Raw genomic sequence first — 26,890 nt, 5'->3', positions numbered from 1 at the left:
ATATCATGCTCTGACAGCTGAACATGCCACACTCACACCATTGCTGCACAACAGCTTAAACTAAACCCAAGCTGCTACTGAAACGAGCACCTGGTCTGCAAAGCCTCCAGGCCAGCTGATGGGCCTGCAGGTGGCTGGTGCCAGAAGGCTGCAGCTCCCTGCAGGACATCGACACAGCCCTCATCTTCATGCCCTGTCTCAGAGACTGCCCTGTGGGCTCCAGCTCTCACCCCCACCCCAGGAGTCAGGCTCTGCTCGAATGCACACCACCAGCACCGAGGGCGGCCACCTCCCCCATTGTATGAGAACATGGCAAACAGCCCTCCTGGTCTTAGAGATCATACAAAAAATTACAACAGTTCACCAACTACAGAGTAAGATTTTGCAGAGGAGCAGCTGCGAGCTGGGACAGGGGTTCTGCTCAGCCTGCGAAATACTGGTGGGCAGCAGAAGTTAGGCCACGGTACCTTTAAGTATCACAGAAGTGTGATGTTTTGCAGGATGTAAGGAACACGTTAGTCTTGTGAAAGTTTACATGTAGTATTAAAAATGATTTCTCACATCTAGATGGGCACGCTTGGTCTCCAGGTAAAGCCTGAGCTAGTGATGTAGTCTTAAAACAATGGTACAATCTTGTCCCTCCAAATCCACGCATGTTTCTCAGTATTTCTTGAGAACTTTTTCATTAGTAATATGACAGTTGAACAAGAATTTCAGTCACATAGGCAGAAATGACTGAAAACTACATCTATATTCGCATTATCTCCTTGAATCCACAATTATACAACTCCATAAACATGAAGCCATACTTCAGAAGAGCAGCAAGGACTACTAGTAGTCTTTTCAGCTACTGTGGTGAAGTGCAGAAATACCGACCAGTATTACACTGAGTTAGCTCCAACACCTTCCCGGCATCAGACTCATCTGACCGTATTTCTTTTGTATCACTTGAGCAAAGATCATTAATGGAAGTCACATTACAGTTTCAGCAGAAGGAAAGAATGTCTACAAAGCGTAAGTATTCTTTTTAGTGTTAATAGCTTCCCCAGCCAGAGTTTTGAGATAACCAGGACAGAATACTCTGTCCCAAATATGAGCCTTTGACAGCAGCAGGTTTAATGCAGCATCTTCTGAACCTGTAATTGAAGTGCTGCCTATTATCAAGATACAGCACAGAGCTTAATTAGAAACAGAAATCAATAATGATAATCTAGAAGGTATGAGAAAGGTTTTTAGCAATTTTCACTGTAGGTTCGGATTTCTTCCCGAGATTTGTTTCCAATAATAATGGAAGCTTAATGTAAAAGTAAGAGTCACCCCAATGTATTATTCTGCTGTTACACGATTTAATGCACTTTCCCAACATCTACGGTTTCCTGAGGAGGACGGCATCATCTCTTATCGAAGTATCTGCTGCAGATGAGATCTCATCAGATGTACTTTAAGAAGACAAATCTAACACTGTCTAAGATGTTAAGGCTCTTCCCTCCACAATTGTTGTGCATATTTTTTCAACATTTTGTGGGATGTTAAAAAGGGTATGGCGGGCTGTTCAAGGGAAAGCAATCACACCAGATAGTCTATACTTAAATCGCAACCCTATTTGTCGTAAGTGGAGTTGAACAGTAACAATAGAAGGTATTTTGGTCTTCAGAGACGTACCGAAGCACAATCATCTGCAAACCTCAGCTGCAATTACTTGGCTCAGGATGCGATTAGTACTGCAGGATACCCATACCCTACTAAAACATTGGACAGGCTCTCTACAGAAGGCAAAGAAAAGCAGAGATTACCTGAAGATACAAGACCTCCAATTTCATTCATCTTAAGAAGCAGAGTCATTCTTAAAACTAAATGCGTGTCTTCTTTTGGGTGCACCAAGCCTTGCCCTAAGTGTAGAAACTGAATGTCACCATCTCAGATGTTTCTGCCCCTGACAAGGCAATTAGGTGTGCTGCACCAACGGCGTAACGTTCCTGTCGGTATCACCTCGACCACCAACCAGCTGCAGTTTGTGCTGTGCTCTAACAACAATCTTTTCAAATCTGATTTGTGTCACTGACTATCAATTCAAAACCTACTGGCTAGACAAAATATAGACTATCTGGATTTCTTTTATTATCTAAATTACTACCCAGCACGTGCACAGAAAGCACAAAGAAAGGTGTTCTCACATGGCAGGAAAAAACACCCTAACTTATTTATTTTTTGCTAGAATAAGGATTCTTCATTAGCATAAAGCTTTTAAACTACACTGAAAATATTTAAGACATTTCTTTTCAAAGCACAAAATTGATAATTTTATCAAAGCACTTCTACATACTATTTTTTTCACCTCCATACAATTTGCTCTGGCAGCACAGATGAGACAGTGATCAGACTACTGCCATGAGCAACCTGAAATTTATCCCTAAAGATACCTAAAATAACACTTTCCTTTTAATTTTGGTACATCAACACAGTAAGGCATTTAAAGCACGGTATTTAAGATGCATTCAGACACTGATTGCTGCCCTAGATGACTGAAGAGCCAGCTTTCTACAACTGAAGACCAATGAAAGTTAATAACATAGACAACAAAAAAAACAACTCTAAGTCTTCTCACACAATCCGGAAGTACCCAGTGATTCATTTTAAAGACTGCAGACCTGCCATATCAATGTTTTAAGGAAAAATGAAAATGGAATTGTGTTTTGTTGTTTTATTATTTTGCAGTTCAGAATTAATTGCAGTAAATATTTCAACACAAAGAGAAAACTCCCCCTAAACTCATTATCTACAATATAAGTACCAAGACAGGCGGCAGGAAGCTCACACAGCGATCCAACTCGCGTCACAGTATTTACAGAACTCCCAGGGGCTCTGGGCACGGTAATAAATTTGAAATATTTCCCAGATGAAGAATGAACTTATAACCTTCCCGGTATTTCACTGCCACTATGGCTCTTCCAGGCCACAGGATTCAGACTGAACAGAAGCCAGCCGACAGTATTTTCAATACTCTTACTACTGTTTCCCCAACTTTTCTTTCACCACTTTCCAACTCTTATCTCACGGAAATACTACAGATTCTTTCATTGCTAGTGAGAGCACAACAGATTTTTCCAGCGCTCTCAACCCATTACACGTGTTGTAAATAAAGCCAGGACCCAGCACTGTTCCTCCTGCTGACAGGAAGGGCAAGAACGCTGTCAACACAGCTAACAGAAATCTGACATCATACCAAAGGTTTTCGGACATCAAGTTGTTGCCTACCCTAACAGGAAATACCCTACCCTGGCAATGGTACCCACAAGGTACTTGGTCCGAGACCATGCCCACACATTGTGTTTTGTACCAAAGAGTACTTGAAGAAAAGCACGCAGCAGCACGTGCCTTTTATCTGTTTCATATCTGTCCCTGAAGACCATCTCAGATGTGGATGGGATTCAGAAGCATTAAGCTTTAGGGGTTAGGATCATCCCAGCCATGGATCTTCCCCCAGGACATATCATGTTTTCTTCCAGGTTCAAACCACTTCTTGAATGTGCAAGTCAAGAACATGATGCAGGAATCATGGGCACGTGAAATCTCAAACTGCACAGATGTAACCAGAAACCTGTATTTTCTGTAACTATTTGGTGCAGAGCAGTCTGGTGAGCTTGCTGCAAGGTGCCTCCGTGCTTCAGGGCAGTGTGCACCTCTCTCTTTTCAAATAAAATGTCAGAAAACCGCGCTTCCCGCAGAGCCATCCTTGAGCTGTTCAGGCAATGGCTACCTAACCCATTCCAGATCTAAAATAATCAAACCAGCCTAAAAGCATCTGTTGAGGTTAAATAAAGTTATCTCACAAAAAGCAGCTGAACCAGCAGATGACGGAAAGGCCTCGGGAGGAAAGAAATGGAGAGGCAGTGCCCACTGTTCCCGTGGAACAGTTTGGATCACTCAGCAGGAGATATAGAATTAATTCTTTGCAGCTGACAGAAGCTGTGCTAAATACCATCATCTTCCAAGATGAACTTGAGATTTTCACCATTCTGAAACTCCTGCGCATTTCTCAAAACAAATCTTTGTACCCTAGCATAGACTATCCAGACGTAACAGAGGGCTGAAATTCAAAGATGTTCCACAGGTAAAGGTACAAAGAACATTACTAATGAGAAAAACAGGTCTTACTTTGCAAATCTTTCTTTTGGCTTCCTCAAAAGTGTAGGCTATATAGAAAACATACTTTTTTCTTCTATCCAACCCCTCCTAAAATGTACATGATTTCTGAACTGAACACACTTTCAGTGCCACCATTAGTTCTAGCAGTAGCGAAATACCATTTCTTCCTGTATTCTTAGGACCTGTATTGCATGGCTTATGGATATTCTTAAAACAGTCTTCAAAATATTCCATTCATTTTCCATCATCCTTTGAATAAAAAAAAAAAGTTTTCCCAACTCTAACTCCGATAGATAAAGGGATAGAGGATTTTTTTTTTTAGAATATACTTCCCAACCCCTAAATACCTTCATAACTAAGTTGTATAACCATTTCCAGTTAAAGCCATTTTTCCAGGTTCAGTCCTTCTGCAATATAGGTAAAGAAACTAAATCAAGTACTTTTAAAAATAAATATTAGGACAATATAAGGCTCCGCTAACACTTTTTTAATTACAAAGGTTAGCCTGTCCAAAGGACTACTTCCTAGCATGTGGAAACAGATGGCATCTTTAAGTATCATCAAAACTGAGTAAACTGCATTACTTGAAGGTAACATTTATCTGAATTCAAATGATGCCAAATTTAACAGAAAGGCATGAAATTACAGGGCTGTTCAGTTCATGTACTTCTGTGCAGTTAGAAATAAGCTATCTCCCACTTCCCTTGTGCAAAAGCACAAGCAGCACAGCAGAATTTACCAGGTCCTCACCAGAGGAGCACAGCACGCGTTTAGATGTGAGGCAGGGGAAGGTATGCCACCCTTGGGGGATGAAAGGCAGTGACTCCATCCCTGCAGCCAGGGAGGGCCATGTTTGCATCTCATCCCACAGCAGAGGATGCACAGCAGCTTGCTGCCACTGGTATCGCATCAAGGAGAACGCATGTGAGCTTCCGGGCGTTCATATCCGTATGAAAAGTTATAGAAAAGTTGCTTTGTTCCAAGACCAACCATTAGTGAACACTCTTTTCATTCCATGCACAATCTAAGCTTACAACTGCATAAAATGGTTGTTCCTAACTACCTGCAAATATCAGCTGGCATCTTGCACTGCAGGGAAATCTCAGTTAAGAGTCATCAAAAGGAACACCATTTCACTTTAGCTGTCCTAACACTGTCAAATAATGCCATCTTACCCACGCCTAAGTAGAGATTTACAAATGACTCACTGAATTGCCATCATGAAATATTAATCGGAAAGAAAAAGAGATTGACTGCAGTAGTACTACTTCTACTATGCTTTTGACATCTCCAAACAAAAAAAAACACCGAGGTGCTTCAAGAGATGCAGAAAAATAGATGAGACATGGGAATTAAATACCAAAGTCCTGGATTTCTTGTATGAACTTCTGCCAGACTAATTCCTAAGAATGACAGAAGAAGCCTATATTAAGCAAAATAATGTAGTTAGTAGGTGGTAGGAGATGACAATTTTTCTGTTCTAGAAGAAAATGATACAATCATCAGGTAACAGTTACTCAACTATTCAACCCTTCAGCAAATTATAGTAATGGAGAGATACAATTACTCTCTAACAGTGACCTCTCAAAGTAAAGTAGAATTAAGTAAGATTAGAACTAAGTAGTAAAACCAGAAACGCAACTTCCAAAATGCAATCTGTATAATCTTCAATATATTTTAATACTGAGGCATTAAAAGAAATCAATTTTTTTTGTGTCGGGTGTACAAAAGAAATTCAGCATAAAAGAATTGGCAGAATGTATTCTAAATTATTACAATGGAAAAAAGAAATTACTTGCATTAGTTCAGATAAGTAGCAAAGAGTGATCTCAAGACCACTTTTATCCCCAAGTGACCTGGCTGTATATCCTACATTAAGGCTATAATCTTGGTCCTATGTTTGATTTTCTTTGCTTAATTGTATGATACCATTAATAATATTAATTTCTGCCACTGCCCATAAAACTGAAAACATCATGCCAATTCTGTAAAATTGATAATTTGGAACTGAATTAAACACAGCACACAGCGAGATACATTAAGCCATCATAAAGTGCAATGAATCATGAAGCCTGTAAGTACTGAAAAAGACACAGCACCTATCTTCATTCCTCAGTCCAAGAACCAAGATAAGAGAAATGGCTTTTGCTGCATGACCAGAATTTACTTTCAAAATACTTCAAGTCACAGCAGAGCTATAGTAACACCAGTCCCCAGAGCAGGTGGCAGTAAAACACAAGGTGAAGGCTAAATTAGAGGTAACTAGTAGGGAAGAGTGCAAAAGTGAGCACCGACCATGTGCTTTCAGGACAGTACTCCCTCTGCTATGCTCACCAACAAATGTTGCACCTTGTCAGTGTTCAGTTGTCAGTTTTACACAGAACTGGACATGGCTATATAGCTGTGACATGATGTAAAAATGCTGCAGACACCAATAAAAGCCTTACTTTGTACTCTACTTTCCTAACAAGGTAGGCTCCAACTGTTCAATTCTGAACAGCTCATTGGTCAACTCCCCTTGAAAGCTTGCATCGCCCCCCCCCCTTATTTTTTCCTCCCAAGCTAATCTTCTCTAGTTCTTCTATACCAGAAACACAGCCCTTTTCCCAAGTGCCAGGTAAGGCATGTAAAACATAAGTAAATACACCTCAATTACTAAAATATGGCAAACCTTTATACACTGTTGAAAGTGTATACAGAGTAAGAACTCTGCTAATAACATGCCTTTGCATTACATTGCATGGTATTAGAATCTAAAATACACAGTATTTTTGCCATAAAGGTTTTGACTATAGATGAGCCTTCCTTAGCAGTTCCTCCATGATTATTTATTCTTAGTCTCTTCAAGACTTATTGTGAAGACAAACCTTCCAGTACCACAATCCCTTGTAAAACAACTCAATTGTCTTACTAGGCCAATGCATACTGTCACCAATGTGACATACAATTAAATTCCACCTGAAATATCTTAAACCAATGTAAAGCTCCAATTAAAAAAATCTTATTCGCACAGGTTATATAAAAGGCTTTTAAATCAACATTATCAACATTTCAGTGCTGCTTCTGTTTAAAATAGCTTTCCTGACTAAACAAAACAATTGCACACACAAAATAAAACCTGGTCTTACAAAATAACTATCTCAGCTCATATCTTCTGGCAAGTTCCTTGAAAACAGCAGTATATTTAAGACTATGAAAAATACTTTATATGATGTCCTTTTCAAGAAGAAACCTAAGAAGTATTTCACATTACGTGAGCTTATACAGCAGCTTTTAACCACACTCAAGTGTATTATATAAACAAATTCCTCATTTGAATATTTATGAAATCATATGCAGTTCAAATAATAAATCAAAGTAACATATAACTTGCAATATTCACAGCACATTCATATTGGTGTTTTTTTTTTTTTTTTTTTTTAACTGGGGCATGAAGAAAAACAGCTGACAAACTCCAAGAGCTTTTGCAGCAAGGTCTTTAAATGGTTGCACACAAATAAAACTTATGAACAATAATTCAGAGATGTGTTCTCTCTGAAAATTAAATATTCCTCCTACCTTGCACTGCAAGTTCTGCTTGAGCTTCAATCGTCTCGTTCCCATTATCTGCTATGCAGGTATACATCCCCACATCCTCTTCCGTAACTTCACTGATCACCAGACTGCCTCCCGCAAGAAACAGAAACCTTTCAGAGCTGTGCAAAACAGGACAGCAGGGTAAATTGATGGACAAATGGATTTAAATGGTCAAAATCATTTTAAAATTGATTTAAATTCACAGAGAAGCACATACAAGTCCGTTGCATGAAATGGCTAAATAAACTTAAGCGTTCACACAATATTTCTGAGTGCCGTTACAAGGAGCGTTCTCAGAGAGGAATTTTTAACTAGATGGTCACGTTCCATGCCTTGGCACCAGATTTTACACTAAGATAACTACCTCAATTCCAGGATTACCTGCCAACAGGTCCTAACAAAGAGGAAAACAGAAGTTTGTCATGAAACTATTTTGGGAACCGCTTGACAGCAGTTCAAGGACTGAAATTAAAGAGATGCATACTTATTGTATTATCATTATAGCCAGAAAGAAGCAGAAGCCTTCTATCATTGAGCAAGATAAAAATTATTACATAGGAAAAACAGGCACTTTAGTGGTAATCAAAAACAGTCAAGGACAATCCTTTTCCTATCTCGAACAAGGAAGAGCTGTACAAAAGAGCGTCAAACAGGAGCTGTCAAGCTGGCACCACCTCCCTCCCCTTCCTTGTATTTTTAATTTCATCTGCCCAGATAAATTTTCAAGAAAACGATGCTCTGTCCAGTCCTTGAAGTTCCTGGTCTGCATATGGACATTGACAGTCCAGGAACATGTAAGGGCTTCCCAAACACTGCTGAGGGGAACAGAAAATACCAATAAAGCTCATTCTGCAAACAGTAAGTTAGACACATTAACACTGCACTAAAAGCGTGCCTAAAGAAAAGCAAGTGAATTAGGCAAGTGCCTTGCACTGCTGATTTTCCCCATAGCCAGCCTCCAGAAAAGTGAAGTCACACACATGGTGTGGAGGCAGGCTAAAACAATCCAAAGTTACTAGACATTGTCACATCAGCTAACAGAAAATTCTCTAAGATCTACCTACTTGAAGCACGCAGTACTGTTTACATGAATTTATCGATTCTGAATTTGACCAGCTTTCTACTCCAGAAAAAAAGTTTTCCAAGATTCTGAGCTGTAAGAAAAGTGAGCAGGCAAAATGCTCTATTTAGTGTCCTTACACACCTCCTATACTAACTTCTGAGGTTATTGTCAGTATTGAAGTTATTTGTCAAACTTCAGTGTTTCTCCTTTGTGTAGAAATGAGTGTATATAGTTCTCAGCCATCTAAATCAATGCTTTTAAAAGAAAAATAAATATTCCAGTTGATTATTTCCCTCAAGAAAATTTAAAAGACAGGCCAGTCTACCAAAATGGGATCCAAGTTCACTACTGTTAAATACATGGAAGAAAAAAAAAAATCACGTCAGACTACTTGGTGATTCCATTCACATGCCTTCACTGTGGAATACTTCTGGGCTTACAGCAAAACTGCTTTTGTAATAAAGTAAAAAATAAAATCTTAATTTCGCAAGAATAGTAAAGCATTTCCACAAAAGAGTGAAGCAATCAGATTTCAGACACTGGAGACGAAGAATCAGCTTAATATAGAAGTGATAACATAATTTAAAGTGTCATTAAAAACAACAGAGATTGATCATTCAAATGTCAGGGAACAGCAAAATCAAATTCAAGCCTTTTGTATGTATTCTGTACAGCCTTCAGTTAACATGTTACACTCTCCTAATACACAATTGCTTGAGCTCCTTTGGATACCTAACTCAAATCTTTTTTTCTCCTGGATTTCATTATCACATAATATGTAGTGAACCTTTATTAAAATGCTGCAGTCAGTTCTAGCCTGAGGTTTTGGCTTTTTTTTCCCCTTTTAAAATACCATTCCCAAAACATCTTCTAATCTCTTTGCAGTCTTGCTGAAGCACAGCAGATAAAATCAGACAGTAAATTAGATTATTTTGTGAATCTACTACCAGAAAAATCTCCATAATTACTCTGCTATGTTTAACCTTCACTGAGTTGGGCAAATATAATTCACTTAACACAAATCACTCAGAGTGCCTGGCTAACAATAATATATAATAATTAAAAGATCACATATTCATGTGAGGTATTAAGGAAAAAACCCTGCATTAAGAATGTATTCACACAACTAAAGACTTTATTTTAACACATACAACAACAGCACAAAATTAACGCTTACATGCAACCTTAGCTTTGCAATTTCCTCACTTTAGAAAATAATTAACCATACAACTAGGTTACAGTTTTCTGTGGGCACTTCTTAATCATATAAAATTTGGCTAAACTGAACAGCCCAATAACACTGAAGAGTTAGCTGTAATTCAACAGCCTTTATAAAATACAATGTTATTGCTCCAGGTCCTTTCAACTGTTTATTTTCAGATTAGCCATCTCAGCTACTGTGGTTTTTTTTTTAGAATAAGAATTTCTTGTGATGCTTGCATTTGTATTTCCTTCCATATATATATAATGTACAAATATAAATTGAGTGGCATAATACATGCTGCCTGAACACAGACTAGTAGAATGGTGATTCGCGTGCTGTGCAAGGGTTTCCAAGTAGAACATCCAAATATTTGAAACTCCCAAAACTGAAAATCCATCTTGGCAGCCACTTCAAGTGGAACCTCACTTTTCAACTTCAGCAGTATCAAGAGCACAAAATCACTCCTCCATTTACTAACAGACCCTCACACAGTAGGATCCTTAGCCAGACATGTTTCTGAAAAAAAATAAAAATCATCACAGCTACAAAGTTGGCAAAACTGGAGAAAACTATTCGACCCATATAAAACATTTCCACTTGAGCCTTCTGTATCAGATTATGCTGGCCGTATGGCAGACTGAGCTTATTTAGAAAAAATGAAGTAATTTTTATACTGATAGCTTCATACTTCAGTGGTTTTTCCCACTTCCTTCCATTCTCTATCTTCTATGATACTGGCACAGATATTACTCATTCTGAGTCTACAGAGGAAATCCATCTGAAAAAGCAGAATGCAAGTTCAAATTGCTGAAGCGCATGTATGGCAGGTCCAGTGTACATCAGTAGTGCACTGATATGGTATTAATAATAATCTGGTGGGTTTTTTTAGAACACAAGATCCTATACAGATTCTCCTTAGAACTACAATTTCACAGTAAAACATTTAATTTTATATTACATTAATTGCCACAGTTAAAAATAAAAATACAAGACTACGTGCCTAACCCACTTTACAAGGGGAAAAAACAGGGATATGCTATCTGAGTTTTGTTTCCTAACCTCATAGATACACACACGTCTGAATATTTACACGTGCATATATATGTACATTTAGGTCTCTGTATTGTGTGGAGACAAAAAATACTTTGGGATTTTGAAAGGCAGAAGGTACATGAAAAAGCAGTCCACAGGAAAATGATCCATCCCTTGGGATAAAGAAAAGTCATGTTAACAACAGAAGTTATACTTTTATATAAAATGGGGATTTTAATACAAATTAAATACAACTTGGCTACTAAATTAACAGAATATGCTAACAAGCTAAGGTACCTATTTCACAGCAGTTTAACTGCAGGCTTTACTCCAACAAAACCTTAATTCTTGGTTCTAGAGATTTTTCAGTTCCTCTGTTCAAGAGAATGATATGACAGCTGTCAAGGCAAACAGAGTTTAAGAACTTTTTGTTGTCTGCTGTTTGAATCACTTCTCTGTTAAGCCATTAGTCATGAGGAGCAGGCTTAAAGTGATCAAACTGTGCGGAAACTCTTAGTGAACGATGAAGCAAACTTCTTCCTACAGAGTGGGAAAAATAAATTTTCTCCTTTACATGCATTAAAAGTGAACTGTATAAGGAGTACACATTTCACTGTAAGGAGAGAAAAAAAGCTGTGTGTTGAAACAACTAAAAATAAAAATGATCAATTTCATCAGCAAAGCACGGTAACTTTATTCACTCATGTTCAACCAGAAAATACAGAAAGAATCTGTAGTACATTAATTCTGTAATACATTAAGAGAAACCCAATAGTTTTCCCTGTTCAAACTCCCCCCCCCCCCCTTTTTTTTTTTTTTACTCCTTTCTGGTTCTATCTTTGAACAGAAGAAAACATCTATTTCAAATTGAAGGGAATTCTTCTTTGTCATTTCAACTTTACCTTCCTCAGTGAGTACACATGCAGAGGATGTGGCAACCAACAGATTCCAAAAATACACAGGCACTTGCAGTTTGGTGAGAGGCTTTCCTGAGAAGATGCATTAACTCATTCATACAGGAAGAAAAAGGTGCAATACTGCAGGTCTGTGACTGCTGACTGGGGCCTGGCAGAGAACCTGAACAGCTCAATTGTCAAGTAGACAGGTGCTTAGTAAAGAAATGTTTGGGAAAACTGACCGTCCTGTGGCTCTTGTTCTTGCCTTACCAGGGTCCATGTGGTGATGGAAAGACACAAAACCATGCTTTAAAAGTGAGCTGGTCTTAGCAGACAAGTGCTGTTCTGACTGCCCATACCAAGAACTTGACATACAGTCTACAGAGGGATTTGTACTGCAGCATAATTCAACTGGAAACTATACTTGTAACCAAAGTGAAACAATGCTAAATTTAATGCTACGTATTCTGAAAAATCATGTCATGCTTGGCTCAAATTGTGCACATATTAAGATCAAATATGCTTACTAATGTTATGCCTCAGCTCGCCAGTTGTAAAATTTCTCACCAAATTTTGAAAAGCAATAGAATATTTGGGAAGCCCTCACAACAACGTGCACAGAAAAGCTCCTAACAGACTTAGCAGCACTGTATCCAGAGGAAGAATTGATGATTTGAGCTTTAAATCAAAAAAGTGAGAAGAAAATAAAATGAGAGCTCTCCAGGATGTGAGCTTCACCTTCCTTGTGCACTGAATGTGACATACCTTGGAGAAAGATAGTGTAACAGAGGGGCGAGGCAGCAAACATTTGTAAAAATATATGTCAAATGATGTTATGTCATAAGAAAAACAAATTAAGATCTTACCAGGCACATTCATTTTGACATTTCATCATATTCAATTGTGCAATTCTAATGAGACTGTACCATCCTTTCTATGAGAATGATTTCTTATATTTACAAAAAATGAATCAAATAAAATCATGGGCCATCAGATTGACATCAACACAATTTCTCAGAGGTATTAGAACCGTTAGTCATTACCTACAGAAGCTTGCATTTTCCTGATAAAGACAATTTACACTACAAGCCCATATACTTTTTAATACAAGAGTTGACAAAGAAAGACATATTGCTATCGCTGTTGCTGTAAAATGACTTGTGTATTCCTTTAGCTGCACCGGGTGGTAGCCATGCTGTAGCCTGCAACAACTTCACCTCTCACTGTTTCACAACTAACTTGTTTCTACATGAATCTCACCAGCTTGGAATGATATAGAACATCCAACTATCTGGTTATAATTTTCTTGTTCTTCATAGGATTTGTTCTGCTTTTTAAATACGTATATTTTTTTGGACCACATTGTTTTGAATGAATACACCAGTGGCAATGTATAATAGTTTTCACTTAACACATTCTTGGAAGCCTACACTTTTTTTTTTAAATCATGCCTAGCATTTTAATATTCTGCTTTAATGAGAAATTATGAAATTCTTCTTTAAACACTTGTTCTTAAATTTTTAAGGGACACATAGATGCATATTGGACATCTTCATCACAGGAAGAGTAATGTGAGCGCAGGAATCTCCAGAGATAATATGCTAGCATGAAGACAACCTTGGCTTTTCTGCCATGTCCCCATCCCCTTAGTCGCTTCTTTTACTCCAGTGGCAACCTAAAAGTAACTTATTCTTAATAACTTTCCTGCTTCAAATAAGATTTCTTGGTTTCAGATGTCTGTAAAAAAAGGTACTATATGTGACTGTTCTACAAGTCTCATAACTACCCTGTCATAGTGCTCAGTCTAGAAACCCTCCACCATTTGAAAGCCACGACCTATTTTACCAGTTTAAAAACCGTAAAAAGAGTAGGAAGCAAGTTGTGCATGTATCTAAAATTGTAACTCTAGCTGCGTTTATGGATTCTTACTCTTACATAAGTAATATGTATTAACTTAACTCACCCTTCCGTAGTAAGCTCTTCTTCATTTCTCGTCCACCTGACATATGGAGTTGGAAATCCTACAGCAACACATGGGAAAACCACGCTTTGCCCAGTAACTTTTGTAAGCGATGATGGCTGCCTTGCAAAGACCAAGTTCTGTGGCTCCTCTGGATCTGCAAGTATTTTGTAAATGACAACAGAGTTACCAGATGCAGAATCAGGACGTGATCATACCAATAAAAAAAAAACAAATGAAATGTCTAATTTCTTTCCTGCCTCTTCACAGGACTGAATCCTCATGCTACCTACAAAAGCTTTCTGCAAAATACTCTCCCAGCCTCCCACAAGAAAAGCTCTTTACCATTTCCTCCAGACTTGCAAACTGATTCAACACTGTCGGGATTCTGACCCCTTGAACTGCCTGGGAAACAATTTCAGCTAAAAGCTACAGCCCTGAAACAGACACTTCCATCAGCTAGTCAAGATTTACGAAAGAAAAAAAAAATAAAGGTTTGACTTTGTCCAGCCTACCTCTGGCCACCACCACAAGGCTGGCTAGTAAGAACCTACATCTAACAAACTTACTTCCTACGCTGGGGCTGAAAGCTATGGGGAAAGAACACCATTGTACAAATCCAGGACCATTTTCATGGATTACCATCACCTTACTCTGCCCATCCAGCCCAGGAATACATTCTACAGAAAGCACTGGACTCAGCCGTCCCCATTATATCATACTTGACTTTATCATGTGGCTGCTTGAGAAACTGCCGTTATGCACATGAAAATGAAGTTACCAAAGCAGAAAGTGAACCGTAAGCAAAAGCAACAATAAACTAGACAATTTGCACACTGAACTAATGCAACCTTTGCCCTAAAACAAGAATATACCAGTTTTCCATCCCTATAACGGTGAATCCTCTCAACTAGTCTGGGCTTTGCTTTGATTTGGACTGGAGAGGGCTTTGCTCCTTTTTTCTTCTCTCCTCCCCCCCTTTAAGAACAAGCAAAAGCGAAGAACGTACTTACTCAGTCTGTAACTATCAGAAAAGGCCACCTGGGCTGTAAGAACTGAAAACGTACCCACTAGTAAGTACTGTCCAATAATCCATGCCTTGCACCATGATTTGAACTACATGAATTCCTACATAACAGATGCAGCTTTTCTGCTACATTAGTTATCATAAGTCCTTCTACTAACAGCTCAAAAAACTCCTTTGTCTGTGTTACATTAATTGCTGTACTCTCAATATTCAGATGCGTGCTTACTGGTTTGGCACCTAGTAAGTTCTAGAACTGGACAAACCCTCAACCTTTTATCAAAAAATTATCTTTGACCACCTAAATGGAGGCAAACTACTCTGTGCCCACACCACTTTTCCTCCCTGAAGCACCCACCATGTCCATCAAGCATGGTATTTGGCCCGTCTCACCTGGGACCTACACAATACTTGCCGGAACTTCTCCAAGTTGTTGGTTTTGGTGTTCTCCGAATATTAACTGAGCATTTACAGCCCTACACCAAGGGCATGCATGTCCTTCAAGGTGTAACAAGAAGAGGCTGCCAAAGTATTCAAGAGAACCACGCCTGATGGAAGTTATGTTTCAGGACTGTCCCAAGCTGAGGGAGCCAAACTCCGAGTGATTCTGGATCACACCATCTGTCCCAGGCCCACGCAGCAGCTCCACCCTCATTCACTATTAGAGGGAACTAGTCTGCTTGCTCCAGAAATAATACCATGTGTGAACAGGCATGAACGTAGTGAGAGTGACCCAGAGCGGCATATGGAGCAAACCAAGTTGTAAAAAAATGGATGTAACAGATTGCCAGCGAGTAATCGCTACACTGGGGAGTGGAGCTGGTCTCATTCACTGGAGACAGAACTTGCTTACCCTCCAAGCTCATAAAAAGGAGTTGAGTTCTCAGGTTTGTGGAAGTAGGATTCAAGAATTACACGGTTATTTTTCTTGCGTTCCTACACTTGAAACTACTTGCTAATTAAGGAGCAGAGCTCAGAAGTGTGTCCTCCTGCATTGTGGCAGATGAAAGGCAAACTGAATGCTCTAAGGAAGCTTGCTATGAGGAAACGTACCGCACTGTCCATGGATGAAAATCTGTATTATGCAAGTGTGTGTTGGGCTTATTTCAAAGATTTAGATGCAGAACACTGGAGTGCCTGTCATGCACATATCAGATAACGATTTAAAATTGGAATAAAGCCAATGAAGAGCAGATTAATTCAAATCCTTCAATCAAGTGCATCTCAAACCTAACAATCAATTATGTGGCTACTCAGGATTAAGAGAGCTTTCTGTGCAACAGTTTAATCCCACTTTAAAAAAAAAATGTGCCTGCTGGGGGGCTTCACAAAACTTCACTATTGACACTTTTAGACTCACTACCAAGAAAGGAATCAGCATTATTTGTATCTGCGAATAACGGTCTTAAGTCACCTTTAATAACACATTGCAGAGATTCTGGCTGTATCAGGAATCAAGAATTCAAAGAGATCAACACAGTACTGAAGCATACTAGAAAGTCTTTAATTGCCAAAAATCAGAAAGATCTTAATATTCTTTTGGGAGTCTGTAGAAACACCAAGACCAAAAAAACTAAAATAATTCAACTAAGTGTCTTTCAAAAAAGCGCTCTTCTTCAAAAATTATCTCCTTCATTGAAGGACGATGAATCTTCCCCCCCCCCCAGTGAAAAAGTTAATGAAACTAATGCCTAGTTTAAGCATAATTTATTACCTAAACCTAGCAGACGCCTCTACTTTAAAATGGAGACAGTTGCAATAGTAAAATTGGGGTATTTTAAACAAAGAAGTGACATAGCCATGAGAAATGGAAATATTCATTAAAAGGGACCTCTGAAGATGTTTGATGCAGCCACCTGCTTCAAGTCCCGCTGTTACCAACAGTAGGTCAGGTGAATCATGATATTGCCCAGCCTAGCCCTGAAAACCTCCAAAGATGGAGATTTAGCAACCCTCTCTGGCAGTCCTCCAAGCAGTAAAAATTGAATCAGAATTCCAACATGAAGACTAAATCAGAAGAGACAACATGAAGCTCTGGATATCATTAAGATGACCCTTACAGAACATGACCCATGTTTTCCTAGTTTGGGAAAGAGCGATTCCCATTCCTGTCTTATTCTTGGTCAATTTTCAAAACTCCATGTTAGAACATCTGGTAAGACACAGTTCTGTTCAACAACGTAATACTGTTTTAGAAAAAAACACTGTTTCAACATTCAGTATGTGAGAATTGGACTTTTGTTCTCATTTTAAAAACCTACATATTTCAAAACAATATGCATAGCTAAACCTTACAAAATAATGGGATTCATGGTCATCCCCTTTTTGGGATCTGGAAACTTCCCCAAAGGGTCTAGCATTTAAGAATCAGAAGTTCCTCAATACTGGAATCATTAAAAAGTGCTTCAGCATCCCAAGAGCAAGGAACAAAACAACCATTTATTTTGGAAACTTCAACAATATTTTAAACAAGGGACTCTAGTCTGAGGAACTTACACATCCCCACATTTACACTCAGAGTTAATTCTCTCTTTGTACCTTGTTGCAATGGAACCGTATCACTCACAACTTTTTAAGAGAAATTCTACCCTGAAAGCCAAACCATCAAACATGGCAAAAAACTATTTGCACGTCTGACCTATTTCCAACCACTGCAATGAGCTGATACACTGGTAACTGATTTTGCTTTTCTGTTTTCCAGATGCAAAATACAGGTTAGTCTTTCCAAGAGCCAAAATACTTCATAGTTTAAGTGCCTGCACTCATTTTAAGCTACTTTGAAAAATAGCTTCCACAATGCATATTAGACTTAGTCCAACTTTAAACATACAAAAATGCAACATGGGGAATTCTCATTTGTTGCCCTTACAAGCATTCTTATGTTTGGCTGTTTTAGCTTGGTTGTTTTGTTTTCCCTATCAGTGGACTATTTTTTACTTCCTTTTTGAAGAAAAACAGATTCATACCTGGAAGAATTTTGAGCTCTGCTTCATCACTGTATTTGGGGGTCCCACCACTTTCAATGATGCAGCGATAGAGTCCTCCATCTGTATCAGTAGCATTACTAATAATAAGAGCTCCACTTGGCAATTTAAATACACGATCATCCAGAAAGACTGGCTGACGATCCTGCTCCCACCTCACAAATGGTGCAAGGTCAACATTGACTTCACAGTTAAGGATTGCACTGTTTCCTTTGTAGACAGACGATGATTCTGGCTGACTGGTGAACCTGGGAAGACCTGCAAATAGGAAATACAAAACTTAGTAAAGTGACAAAAATTAGAGGTATTCTGAAAGTGACACCAAAGCTTTGAAGTACAGGCCAAGATTCACGAATCTTCTTTAAAATAAAAGTACAACGTTCTCCAACTCTTTAGAAACCTTAGAACTTGATAGCAAAGTGATAGTATAAAGGCAAATAAATCAGTTGTTTTAGAAATAAGCAAATGTTGGAAAACAGAAAAAAAAAGTCTTAGGAGTCCTCAAAAACAGGAGCAGACATGCCAGTAACCTCCACTCACTTCTCCAGAATTGCTACTTAAGGAATATATAGCACAGAACACAAACATCAAGATAGTATCTCTGCCTTGTACAGCATAATAAATACAGTTTGAACCATATTTTGTAAAAGCCATGGATTCTCATACAGCATTAACACAGATGCCCCCTAGTATACGCTGGGACACTGCGACACTGAACAGCTGATGCAGCACAAGAGAAGGCTTCGTGTACTTTCCACTCTGAAGTTTACAATCCAGGCAACATCTTAATTTACCACCTGCAGAACTACTTATAAGGAGGGTTTTCTTCCCCCTGTATTTTTAGATTTCAAATATTAAAATTAGAAGATTAGCAATGAAGAATTTAACCAAAAAAAAATTAGAAATATTTTCTACAACCACATATAAGTAAAGGTTTAACTCACAGCAAGTAATGGTTTAGCTTCACTGAAATTTTAACCAGGCCACGGAAAGTAGCCTGAGGGCATTAAAGGACCAAATCTGACTGAAATTCAATGGAAAAGAGATATCCCTTTGAAGCTTTCAGCTCCCCAAAGCCTTAAGCATAGCACCATAAGGTAAAAATTGCATTTGTCCATAAGAAAATCTTTATCTTTCTCACATTAGTACCTTTGAGAATGAAGTCTCTTCACAAGATAAAGCTACAGCTGCAAAACCAAAACAGCAGCTCTACGCACAGAACACATTCATCTCCTGAATAAAAAGGTTTTCCACAACAACCTCCTGCACAGGATACGTGACAGAGCCTCTGACAGGAAGATCCGTGGCCTACGAACAGCTTCGTGGTTGTTTCGGTGCCTGGTGCTGGCAGTGAGGCCGGTGCTATGAGGTGAGGCGGGCGCCATGAGGTGGTTGCAGCCGGTTCCAGGCAGCCCCGCCACAGCCAAGCCCCTCAGCAGCCCGACCGCAGCAACAGTCTCCAAGAAGGATTTCTGGTCTTCTTTATGCTCAAAATTAATATTGTCACAGAAACAGCCTGTTGGCACTCTTGACATCTTGCCTTTCCTTCTCCCTTCCTGCTTCAAGTAGATTTTAAGCTTTTACCTTTCAAGTCACTACACTGTGTGCCTTCAATGCAGAAGATAGAAAGCAGGACTGGGTTACACAAAGGAAACCATCTGAGCACAATTATTCTGGCACAAGAGCAGAACCAGCTGGCTCTGGTAACCTCTAGTTCAGGGCTGCTGCCCACAGCCAGGACCCCAGCGCTGAAAGCACCAACACCACCATCTTGCAGGCATGGCTCAGCTCTCACCTTCTTTGCTTCCTCCAGCGAGCCGAACGCTGAAGTCCTTTATGCATAGCTGCCACTTCCAGAAGTTTGACTTCATCAGAAATGTGAGGTGCTTTACAATTCTTTTGTTGTTTCAAAAGGGAGAGCAAACAACCATTCAGACCATGGAAGCTAATGTTAGAGCATATGTGCATGGCAAAATATTGCCTGGCTCGTCAACATGAAGGGGAGGAAAGGGGAAGGACGAGTAACCTACCTTTTGTGCCCCAATTTCCAAGAAAGTAAAATACAAAACCACAGATCTTCCCAATCCTTGAGAACATCTGAGCAGACTTCTAATACGCTACACCTCCAACATCTAGATCACTTCTGTTTCGACAAGTAATTCCTTCCTCGTACAGGTTCACCTCTAAACATTACATACTTCCCCCCCTCTTGGAGAACTATCTGGAGGCTCCATCCACAACTTCACTCCTCTGAGAAGAAAGTAAGTTTCTAGTTTCCACTCCTACTGTATTTCCAACCAACTTCTAGTCCTTTGATCTTGACCTTGTTTTGGTATTAATTATTTTGCATCTTTGATATTAACCATTACTCCCTCCCTCTAAGGTATTCACATGAATAAAAATCTTCTTTCAGCTTTCCTTCTGCTTAGTTAATGAAGCCACAATCTTCAGTTTCTTTTCCTCATTCCTCTAACCATCCTAGTTATCTTCCTTCAAAGACTCAAAATGGCAGAATCATTTGCGTAGGAAGGGACCTAGATAGAACATGGTCAGCTACGAGGTCAGAGTGGGTTATTCAGGGATTTGTCCAGTCAGATACTGAAAACCCCAATGCACAACCTATTGTGGAACTGCGTGCCTTCACACGGAAAAACTTTCTCCTCAAATCCAGTCAAAACCTCCTTTATTCCTTTGCTTCAACTGCTACCCAGCACCTCACCACTGGCTAAACAGAGACCCAACAATTTGATATGCCTATTGTCATTTAACATTTGATTACAGATGTCCAGGTTAGTATCACAAAATTGCTTCCTCGTGTCTACTGAAAATATCTTCCCAATAGATTTAAGAATCACATTAGCTCTCTGTACATCAGCAGATGATAGTCAATCTTGTAATCAACCAATATAACTAGACTTACCTATAAAATCACCAGTCCCTCCATCCCAACTTAATACAGTACCAAGGATATTGCTGTATCTGCATGACTTTGCACACTGTGCTAAGTTTCACCATCATTCAGTCTACAGCCTCATTTAATTATTCCTATGAGACCAGCAAGGCTTTAGCAAGAGTAACAAGGTCTTCCAAATTTGCCACACTTGCTATTTTGCAAGCATCTCATTCTTACACCAAAATAAATGGCTGATGAAGATGTTAAACATTATCTTTCCAAAACCTAGTCTCTGAGGCCTCTTTCCATTCTGAAAATTTCCCTCTCAATATAAGCCATTAAGTTTTCATAATTACCTCAGATTCTTATCAATCTCAATATTCTCATTTAAATTTCCATCATTTTGACCTTTAATAATTTCTAACAGGAGAGCATAACAAAAGGCTGTGTTGTGGCATGCCTGTGCTGCTCAAGACATCAGTTGCTTCATCAAGAAACCCAAATGCAAACCACAGACAGAAGTCATGTTACAGTTTAGCCTTCTGTCCATCTTCCTTCGTCTCAATTACCCTCACCTTCAAAATCCTTCTAACGAGGACATACTGTTGGGATCAGACTAATTGGTCTAGGATCACCCTTTCCCTTTTCAGGCACACATTCTGCATCAGTTATTCTTCAAAAAGAATGTACTAGCCCTGCATTCACAATTCATTAAGAATCTTTACTAACAGACCTGCAAATTAAGCCAGTTCTTTCAGCAGCCTGGTAAGGAGATCTGGACTTCCTTATTTTGTCAGATGAACATTGGGACTTCTGGTTTCATCTCAACTGTTGAAATTTTTTTTTTTTTCACCCTGTACAATCATTGCATTAGCAACCTATAGCATATGTGAGAATGTTACCGGAGGACTAAAGCCCTGCAATTTCTAATATACAGTTCAATTACACTTTATTTTAAATCGCTTGTAAGTACTATTCACTTTTAGGGGCAGAAAGGCATTGTATACTCTGTTGTGGGCAAGCCCTCCATTAAGGTTAAATAAGCTTTATTTAAGATGGTTTCATTACTCGCTAGCAATGAAATTACAGTTCCTTTTTCAGGCCATCTTAAATGCCAGTAAAATCTTTATTTGATCATACTTTTGTATGGTTTTATGATATATAATTTTAACCCAGGTCATAATTTTGTCTTAAGAGCAATTTTCTCTTATTCTAGGATTACTTGCAATTTGCACTGCTTAAAAGTCTCCATTGTGTAGGAGGACCCTTTTGCTTTAACCAACAGACAACCACAAAACAGTGACGACGTATTACAAAAAGTATTCAAAATAAGCTTTAATTAAAAATTAACTCTCAGACTTGTTTATAAATACAGCAACAGGTCCAGAGCACTGGCATACATCCCCATAGCAGTATACTACTAGAAAATACCCTGCCATCCATCAGCCTAGAGTCTTTCAACTAAAGAGCTTTTCTTTTCCACTTCGAAGTATCAGTAGAGTTCCTGCATTTCCCTAACTTTTTAACATAGTTTTCAAAACCATGCCAGCTAATTCAGTTCATTTGAATTGTGAACACATTTTTCGAGCTACTCTTCAAACTTAAATTTTTGAAAAAAATGATACATTTTTCTCATAACGGTTTCTATTTCCCAGTCACTTCAATCAACACATCAAAGCAAGATGATCTATTATAATGAAAATTAGTTAGATATCTAATGAGAAAGCAGCACCCACTCTTCACCCACATGTTGCAAAGCATTCAGTTGAAGATATTACCCCATCATTTACTAAATGAACATAATGATAAATGATACTTTGGGGTTCTGATATTAAAGATAATTTTTTCATGTTTGTACGTACATTAATCATTCCATGGCAGCACAAATATATTATGTATCGATTTTAGGACACTGAAGGAAAATACTCCTGACCTAGCAGGAACGTAGGTTAATAAACTCAATTTGGGAGGATGACTTTCCATTTGGAATGTTCACTACAAACTGGCAGAAGAACACATAAGCAATAGCGTGATTCTCACATGTATACAATAGAAATCAGATGCACCACAAACTTTAAATTTTCTTCTTGGACAATGCAAATGCAGGGGTGTGGGAGAAACAACCCTGTCCCTATTTTCTCCTTCCCTTTTGTCTCTCCCCCCACCAAAAGACCAGAGCAATGGTAGGAATGTGAATGAACAATCTACTTAATGCAAATTTGTTCCATTCAAATTGTATTCCCAGTCTAAGCATTGCTGAGATGTGTGGCCCATTGTCCTGACTTCTGAAAAAGCAATGACGTGCCTAGAAGAGCAGTAATTCCCATGCTCCTGGAAAACACAGATGGTAAAAATTCTGGCTGTAGTCTGCTGCCTTCAGCAGAGCCAGTATTTCATCTCCTGTACTTTCCAGGAGAAGAGGAATTCATTACACTGAGCCAGATGCTAATCTAGTTCAGCAGTCTCTCTGCAGCCACGGACAGTGCCAATCATTTCCAAGAAGGCTGGAAGAAGAAAAAACATTCCATAATCAACAATTACTAAACTACTCACTCCTGTGACAATGTTCCTCCTGATTTCAGAGGAACTGCTTACCTCCTGCTCTGAATACCGTCAGCAGTCACTGTAAATGTTCAATTTTTATTTAATGTGGATGCTATTACCATACACGTTTAATCCTCTTTAGAATCCTACTAACCTTTTGGCATCAATCTTGCCCAAGCAAGACTGCAAAACAAAAGTAGGGAAAAAAAGAGTAACTTGCTCTTCTCAAGGGCAACAGATGGCTGCACAGGAATTCACTTTTTCCCTGTCTATGACAGGTTTGTATACCCTTACTACACAGTTACAAGCCTGCTGGATCAAATTTTCACAAATATTTTGTCATGTGCTCGAGTCTCCTCCATTGCTACTCTACATAGCAGATTTTAACACAATATTTTAAGAATTAAACAGTCCTGAAACACCCTACTGTACATGTTTACACAATTAACTGTTTCCCAAAGCTGGTTTCTGGCTTTTTTATGATATCCCAATGTACTCAGCAAATATTTTCTCCCATTTTTCCCTGATTATTTCTATTGCAGTAGCTGCATTATTATATATTATATATATTATATATATTGGAGTAGCTGCAAGTTTTTCCAAACTACTGCTTCCCAAATGCCTACCACAAAAACACTCTGTTGCCCAATCTCACTCAAGTTTCTCATACCTTACCAAGCTTTAACAGTATCATCTACAAATATTGCCACCTTACAGCTAACAGCTTGCACCTTACGATCCTTACACATTAACCTGTTCTGTTCAGACACAAAGAGAATGAGAATGATTAAACAAACCACTGATAGCCTTCAGAAATTTTTCATTTTCCCCCAATTCTTTTTCCTAATCAAATTTGAACTGAAACAAATTAATAGCTCTATTACTATTTTGTTTATTAAAATAGCCTCTTGGGAAACATGAAGATTTTAGCAACATACGTTGGTGAAAGTGTATAGAAACATGATGCCCTATTGTTAGAATTGCTACAACATCTGTTATCCTCTAGTGAAGCAGCGGATCTCAAAGATGCCGCATATTTTGTTAGCGCATCAGCTTCGCACCCGAACCCTGTTAAAAAATTATTAAGTCCAGCCATCTGTGGACACTTCATTAAATTATCACAGCTCCTCTTCTTTTCCTTTGCTTGAACATTATTCAGCATCATTTGTCTGAGTGGCAGAGGTGTGAAACATGTTTTAAAATACAATTTTGTTAGTAAGACATACTTCTTCAATCTCACTACCAAACAGATTAAGCTTCATAATTGCAAAACATTCATGGAGAACAGAAGTCCAGCATTACCTGAATTAAGATAAGATCAGATGCTTCTTATATGGAATATTCTTAGAATTACAACTTGAAAAAAAAATTAAAGGTCTCGTTGGCTAAGCTAAAGCAAGAAGCGTGTGGAATACAAAAAAAGCATGAAAAATTTCAGTGCATACTCAGAATTCTGACTCTCAAACACAGCCTTGGTGAGATACTTAACATAGCACATACTGACTTCATACAGTAGTGATTTATTAAGGTATGCCATGACCAGAACTGAAAAAGCAGGGGAAGAAGGAGAGGATGTCACTGTACATATTAGTAAGAACAAACGCTAACGTATATAGCTGTATGCATGTGATGTGCATACATACACTAACCTGGTGTGATGCCTGATCTTTGAAAGAAGCACTTGAACCAGAGATCTCCTGAGGTCCCTTCTGAGCTCAATTATCCTATGGTGCTATGACTTGGGGAAACTATACAGAAAACTAAATAGAGATAAAGGAACAGCCTCAAAAACATTTCACAATGCTGCGTAAGGAGGAACAGAATTACATCTGCCAAAACAGACCTCCAACAGGGAAAGTTCAAGCAAAGCTGATCATGCCCTGGAGCACAAGGTTGGATAACAGGAATTCTTAGGTTGCAATCAAGCCCCTTGGACTTGGATCTGAGCATTGCCACAGAAACACAAATTAAAAAAAAAAAAACACACAAAAATTTAAGAGGGTGCTTTGACTGGTAAAATACATCAGAATATTATTAGGTTTTACCTGGCAAAAAAAATAGTTTTTCATAGAAATTATTTGAAACAAAACACATTTTATAGTTGTCCTTTATGTACTAGTGATATTACTTTGCAAAGTTTAATATCCTGGAAGCCCAAACTGAAATACAACAGCATAATACAGTCACGCAGACTGTAGAAGAAACTTCTTTCCACATTGAATTAATGTCAACATGCACAATAGTATTACAGCTCAATTTTGATTTTCAAGCAGAACACACATCTCAGAGCATCTTCTGACCTCAGCCCAACACTGGAAACAAATAAATAAGATCCTGACTTCCTAAGGAACTGAAACAGCTCTTTATACCATATGTCAGCTGCCGACTCCTCTCGTGGATGCTTGATGAAAAGAAATGATACAGAAGATAATCCTGGTGAAACCACTGGACTTGTGACTGACAGCACAATATTGAGCATGAGACAGGTCACATTTCTAGAAATGACTTTATGATGCTATTTTGCCAAACACTACCTTTGACAGAAGTCCTAGGGATAACAAAATATTAAAATGGACCAAGAAAAAAAACAGACATGATGTACATCTTGATACTGTATTAACTGGGGTACCAGTTCCCAACTCTAAAAACTGTAACACCTGAGTGCGTTTGCTCTGTGCCATCACAAATCTGCTGTGAGGATCCAGGCCCTCAGCCCGACAGGCTGCAGCTCTGGGAGCAGCCGTAAAGCAGTGTCATGAACAAGTGAGGCTGGCTCTGAGAAAGGATGCACTCCTGGTGCCTGTAACTTCAAAGCGAAAGACAGGGAGAATAAAGAAATTGGTTGATTAAATACTGTTTGAGTTGGAAGAAAAAAGTCGAGCAGGCTACCAGCATGAAGAATTTCACATTGAAAACTAATTTATCATTGCTCAAACATATTTGCCCTTTCTGAGCAATGGAAATGCATTTTGACAGCAGGCCACCAACAGGAATGAAAAGCAGACAACCTCACCATCTTAACAAGATTGCTCTGCAATTGCAGAACGCGTCCTGGCAGAACTTCTATGAAGGCAACTGAGTGTGCAGAGGTATTCAAGCTGGGAGTGAAGCAGCTACAGAAAGCGCTGACATGGTAAGGTTCAGCTATATTTAAAAAATAATAATAATAATTGGGAAGAAAGCAATGTTAAGTGGGAAGCTAAACCAACCTTCCCTGAAAAAAAAAAAAGTAGCTTGGAAAGTCTTTGGAGGAAAAATAAAATAAAAATCAGAAGTTAAGAATTCATCTTGGGAAGGTATTGAAAGTGTTTTTCAGTGCAAGGACAAGACTAGAGAATAGACCAAGGCTAAACAGAAATCCAAATCCAACCAGGTGACATCTAGAAGAGATCAATACACTAATTCCAAGAACTAAATGGGAGCAAAAAAGGTGATTCAAGCAAGATCTTCAAAAGTGCAGAGGTGGTTGATGATGACCATAAACCACAAGGAAGGAAGATGGGGCTGGGGTGTCCACTGTACAGTGGGAGGTCAGGCTCAGAGTGCTGCAAGAAATAGTGTAGGAATA

General features: G+C 38.7%; 1 protein-coding gene across 12 annotated transcripts in view; it reads right to left on the bottom strand.

The window, feature by feature from the left end:
- The window catches only part of NEO1 (neogenin 1), a 190,604-nt gene that overhangs the window by 98,970 nt on the left and 64,744 nt on the right, over positions 1–26,890 (bottom strand). For all 12 annotated transcript variants that reach the window (XM_067003708.1, XM_067003702.1, XM_067003707.1 and 9 more), the window contains exons 3-5: positions 17,868–18,143; positions 13,881–14,034; positions 7,705–7,841 (exon numbers count right to left, since the gene is read on the bottom strand). In XM_067003708.1, coding sequence (XP_066859809.1) covers positions 7,705–7,841; positions 13,881–14,034; positions 17,868–18,143 — 567 coding nt within the window. The remainder of the gene's footprint in view (positions 1–7,704; positions 7,842–13,880; positions 14,035–17,867; positions 18,144–26,890) is intronic.

The sequence above is a fragment of the Anser cygnoides genome, chromosome 11, assembly GCF_040182565.1.
Source record: "Anser cygnoides isolate HZ-2024a breed goose chromosome 11, Taihu_goose_T2T_genome, whole genome shotgun sequence".
Classification (NCBI taxonomy): domain Eukaryota; kingdom Metazoa; phylum Chordata; class Aves; order Anseriformes; family Anatidae; genus Anser; species Anser cygnoides.
The sequence above is the reverse complement of the archived record's forward strand: the minus strand, read 5'-3'. Positions and strand labels throughout refer to the sequence as shown.